Below are 3,654 nucleotides of genomic sequence, written 5' to 3'. Positions count from 1 at the left end.
GATAACGGGTTGTTCTGAATCACCCTGTATATGTATACATAGTTAAAAGTAGTAGAATATGAAATTGTGTATATGAATAATTTGAATATATTATTTCAAGAATCAATAAAAAAAATATATAAAGCACTTAATCGATCGGTTTGTTATCTTCGTATCGTATGTATATGTGTTTATATATTATAATGAGAAGACACATTTCTCTATCCAAAGATATCAAGATATATATATATATATATATATACACACACACACATTGATTTTTTTTTCATTAATATGCGAGAAAAATAATGTACCTTCGTATAGGACTGGATATGGCAAGTGGAGTGGGAACTCCAATAGCTTTGATGCGCTGTTGCATCGTTGGACTGGCACCACCTTGACCTTGACCACGTTGAGGTGCCGTGGCGGGCGAGCCACTCGTCTCCGGTGATAACGGATCGGGTGTATGACTTCGAGATCCATTCATCCCTCTTCAGACATGACGAATATGAGAAATTGTGAAAAAATTTATATATGTAAGAACATCGTTATAAATTTGTCGTACAACATACCTTGGTCTAGGATGTGGGCTGCCTCTAGGATAATGCATCGGATGACGATGTTGCGAGGTCGGAGGGTGCCTGGGAGATTCATTGTTCTCCACAGGTGGCAGGAAGAAATTGCTTTTGGAACCGTGTCTTTGTAACGGAGGCGTGGGTTCGCAGTCCGCAGACTGAGATGCAGTCGGTTCCATGTCTGTATCCGATCCGTCTCGTCCGGGAGATAACTATAATGAGAGAAATCGGCATATGTATATAATCGATCACTCCTTTTCTCTCTTTATATGAAAAGAAAGACAAGATCTCAAATGTAACATAATATGTACTTAGGATACATTACACATACTTCCTGTGATATATTAGGATCAGTTTAGGGATAGATGGGATATGGGACAAATCGTTGGAAATCAATAAAGACATCTCAGGACTCTGGATTGAATAGTACTGATAGATGTGGTATCATCGCTGTAATTCATACTCTACAGATATGTCGTAAAAAAGATATATAAATGTTTGTTTTCATACAGTTTTTATGACAAAACGATAAAATATAATACTAAGAAGCTATAAGTACTAAGAAACAGCGTATAAAGCTGCTTGCCAACTACATTTAATTAACATTAGTAATGTCACTACCACTATGTTCAGGCTGTACATGCTTAAAAATTGCTTAATAGTGGAATAGAATACTCAGGGTATATTTTTATTAAAAAATTCGTCCGTGTGTCTGTAAATGTGCTAACAAGTAGAAGAGAATAAGAAATATAACTCATAAATAACATTACATAAGTATCCAAGCAATAGTTTCCGAATTAAAAATCATAAATAAGAAAAGCAAAAACAGCACTAGCTCTTACCTTATTGTAAGCATTTGAACTGGCATTTCTAACACCATTGCTGCTATCCATGTAGGTCTTTACCTGGTTCTCACTGCCTATAGTAGATATCTCTGATATAGAAGCTCCACGTCGTTTTCCTGAATATTTTTCAGGTTTAAGTAAACTGTAAAAAAAAAAAAAAACACAGAGAATCATGTCACAGAACAATGTAACTTCCATTCAAAAAATCAATTTTACGATATCTTGATTTCTTGAAATACCTTGGGTATTGTGGTCCAAACTGTGTGTAACAGCAGTTGTGTAGAAAACCACGAGAAAAAGGATTGTAGCCGCCGTTAAATTTGCCTGTTACTTGTTCATTGGTGGTTCGCCCTCTAGAAACGAGGACTATGTGAAAGCCGGTCAGTCCAAAAATTGGAATGAATAAGATAATTATCACACCCATAAGCACAATTCTGTGACAAAGTTAAGGATTTCAATACGATCAAATGTAGTTATAAGTATTGCGAAGCGGTAAAACAAGGTTAAAAATTATTTTTGGAATTATCATCTTCATTGCAAAGGATACGCGACAATAGTGTTAAGTTCACTCAGTTTTTGTTTATGCTCCAACACATAGGTCAGGCAGAGCCCAAATATACTGAGCATATGAATACTGAGTGAAAGAAGAAAGAAGAAGAAGTATCTGTAATTCCTTCTACCAATGCAGTTGTTTACCCAAGGGCAGTGATGATCAAATGTCTAAAATATGTAAATACAATATGTAATATCAATGATGATTCATTCTCTCAAAGAGATGTGTGTCACTAAATGTATCCAACAAATATCTAATAAGAGACAAAACATACCTCAATACAATGATTACAGACACTGCAATGTGAGCAACGTGGAGGTCGGTAGAACTTGCAGGTGACGCACCACTTCATACGTACTGTAATACCGTTTATCTCTACATTCTTATATAACGGTGCCCGAAAATCATCTTCCCGATCTTCGTCAGGAGGTGCTTTAAATGGAAAAAAGAAACAACAAGATAAAACCAAATGCGGTCGCGTTCTTACTTGTGTTTCGTACATCAAAAACACTTGATTTTACACATCAGATATTCTCCGATATCTCAAATCCACTCGTATATACCTTTTGGTATGACACCAGGATCCATGAACGTCGCTAACGAAAAGTTTATCACCACAAAGAAGGTGATGACTCCCTGTAAAGCGGGTACCAACACACCCCATGGATAGACGTTGTAATAATACGGGCACCTGCGAACGAACAAACGAAGTTGACTTTAAAGGACTTCGATTATTTCGCGATGAGAATTTACACATTTTCCTCGTGTCGGAGCCTCCGAGAGAGAAAGAGAGAGAAAGAGAAAGAAAGAGAGAGTACGACGAACGAGTGTGGTGCAACACACATGACACACAAGAAGAAGACACGCAAACTTACGGGAAGGCGAAGAAGAGCGTGGTGGTGCCGAGTAAAACCGTCCACGCGAACGTAGCTGGCAGATATCTTGTCTTCACATCGCATTTCGGCATTCTGCATGCTCCACTTCGTGGTCCACGAATTAGCGAAATTATTAATGTACAGGATTTCTGCTAGCAGGAAACATGGCCGCGTCCATCGGGCGCTCGGCTTATTTGCAATTCGTTAGAACCGCGGCGAGCGCGGGCGCGCATTTCTCGACTTAGCCGTTCCGGGCTACCGTCCGCGGCACAACGACGCCGATCGGGGGCCCGGTGTCCGTCACACGCGCGTCATTCCGGCAAAACCATCCGTCGCGTTATTAATATTTGGTTGGTTGGTGCATATGTGGCTCAAAGGACCGACTCAAGATAGTCCATACGCCATTCTAAGCTTGAATAGTGATTTTCTTGGTATGTTCACCGTAAACGGTTGAATGGTTGATTTCTCCAACTGGAGTAACAAAGTACCCCAGANAACTGCGCAGATCTAGGGTCTTTAAAAACTACCAGATACGGAGCACACGCTCCGGAGCAATACTAGCGACACGTATAAGACTCTGANTCGTGATCACTGGGAACTTAGGATTAAAGAGTGGTGGTATTGTCAGGAATAGATGTGTACTAATGTTATGTTTAAATAGGAATTTGCGCTTCTGCAACGAAAGCCAGGANTGCGTGCATGGCACGTACATTACTTGAGAAGGCGACTTCAGTTACACTGAAGGGGGGACTAAACCCGTTATGGAACAAGTCAATCTGTAGTCGATCGGACGCGTCTTTGTTTAAAGGGCATTTAAAAAATATATG

The 3,654-nt window shown here is 39.5% G+C and overlaps 1 protein-coding gene across 1 annotated transcript in view; it reads right to left on the bottom strand.

The window, feature by feature from the left end:
* Window positions 1-3,643, bottom strand: part of LOC109856112 (palmitoyltransferase ZDHHC5) — a 7,456-nt gene extending 3,813 nt beyond the window's left edge. Inside the window, exons 1-8 of the mRNA XM_020431045.1 lie at window positions 2,828-3,643; window positions 2,516-2,643; window positions 2,227-2,384; window positions 1,947-2,119; window positions 1,639-1,833; window positions 1,397-1,541; window positions 552-766; window positions 294-470 (exon numbers count right to left, since the gene is read on the bottom strand). Of these exons, the coding sequence (XP_020286634.1) occupies window positions 294-470; window positions 552-766; window positions 1,397-1,541; window positions 1,639-1,833; window positions 1,947-2,119; window positions 2,227-2,384; window positions 2,516-2,643; window positions 2,828-2,919 (1,283 nt within the window). The 5' untranslated portion in view covers window positions 2,920-3,643. The remainder of the gene's footprint in view (window positions 1-293; window positions 471-551; window positions 767-1,396; window positions 1,542-1,638; window positions 1,834-1,946; window positions 2,120-2,226; window positions 2,385-2,515; window positions 2,644-2,827) is intronic.
* Between the last annotated feature and the right edge of the window lie 11 nt (window positions 3,644-3,654).

Source organism: Pseudomyrmex gracilis, unplaced genomic scaffold (assembly GCF_002006095.1).
Source record: "Pseudomyrmex gracilis isolate BER0280 unplaced genomic scaffold, ASM200609v1 scaffold_107, whole genome shotgun sequence".
Classification (NCBI taxonomy): Eukaryota; Metazoa; Arthropoda; class Insecta; order Hymenoptera; family Formicidae; genus Pseudomyrmex; species Pseudomyrmex gracilis.
This window is presented reverse-complemented; position numbering and strand designations above follow the sequence as displayed.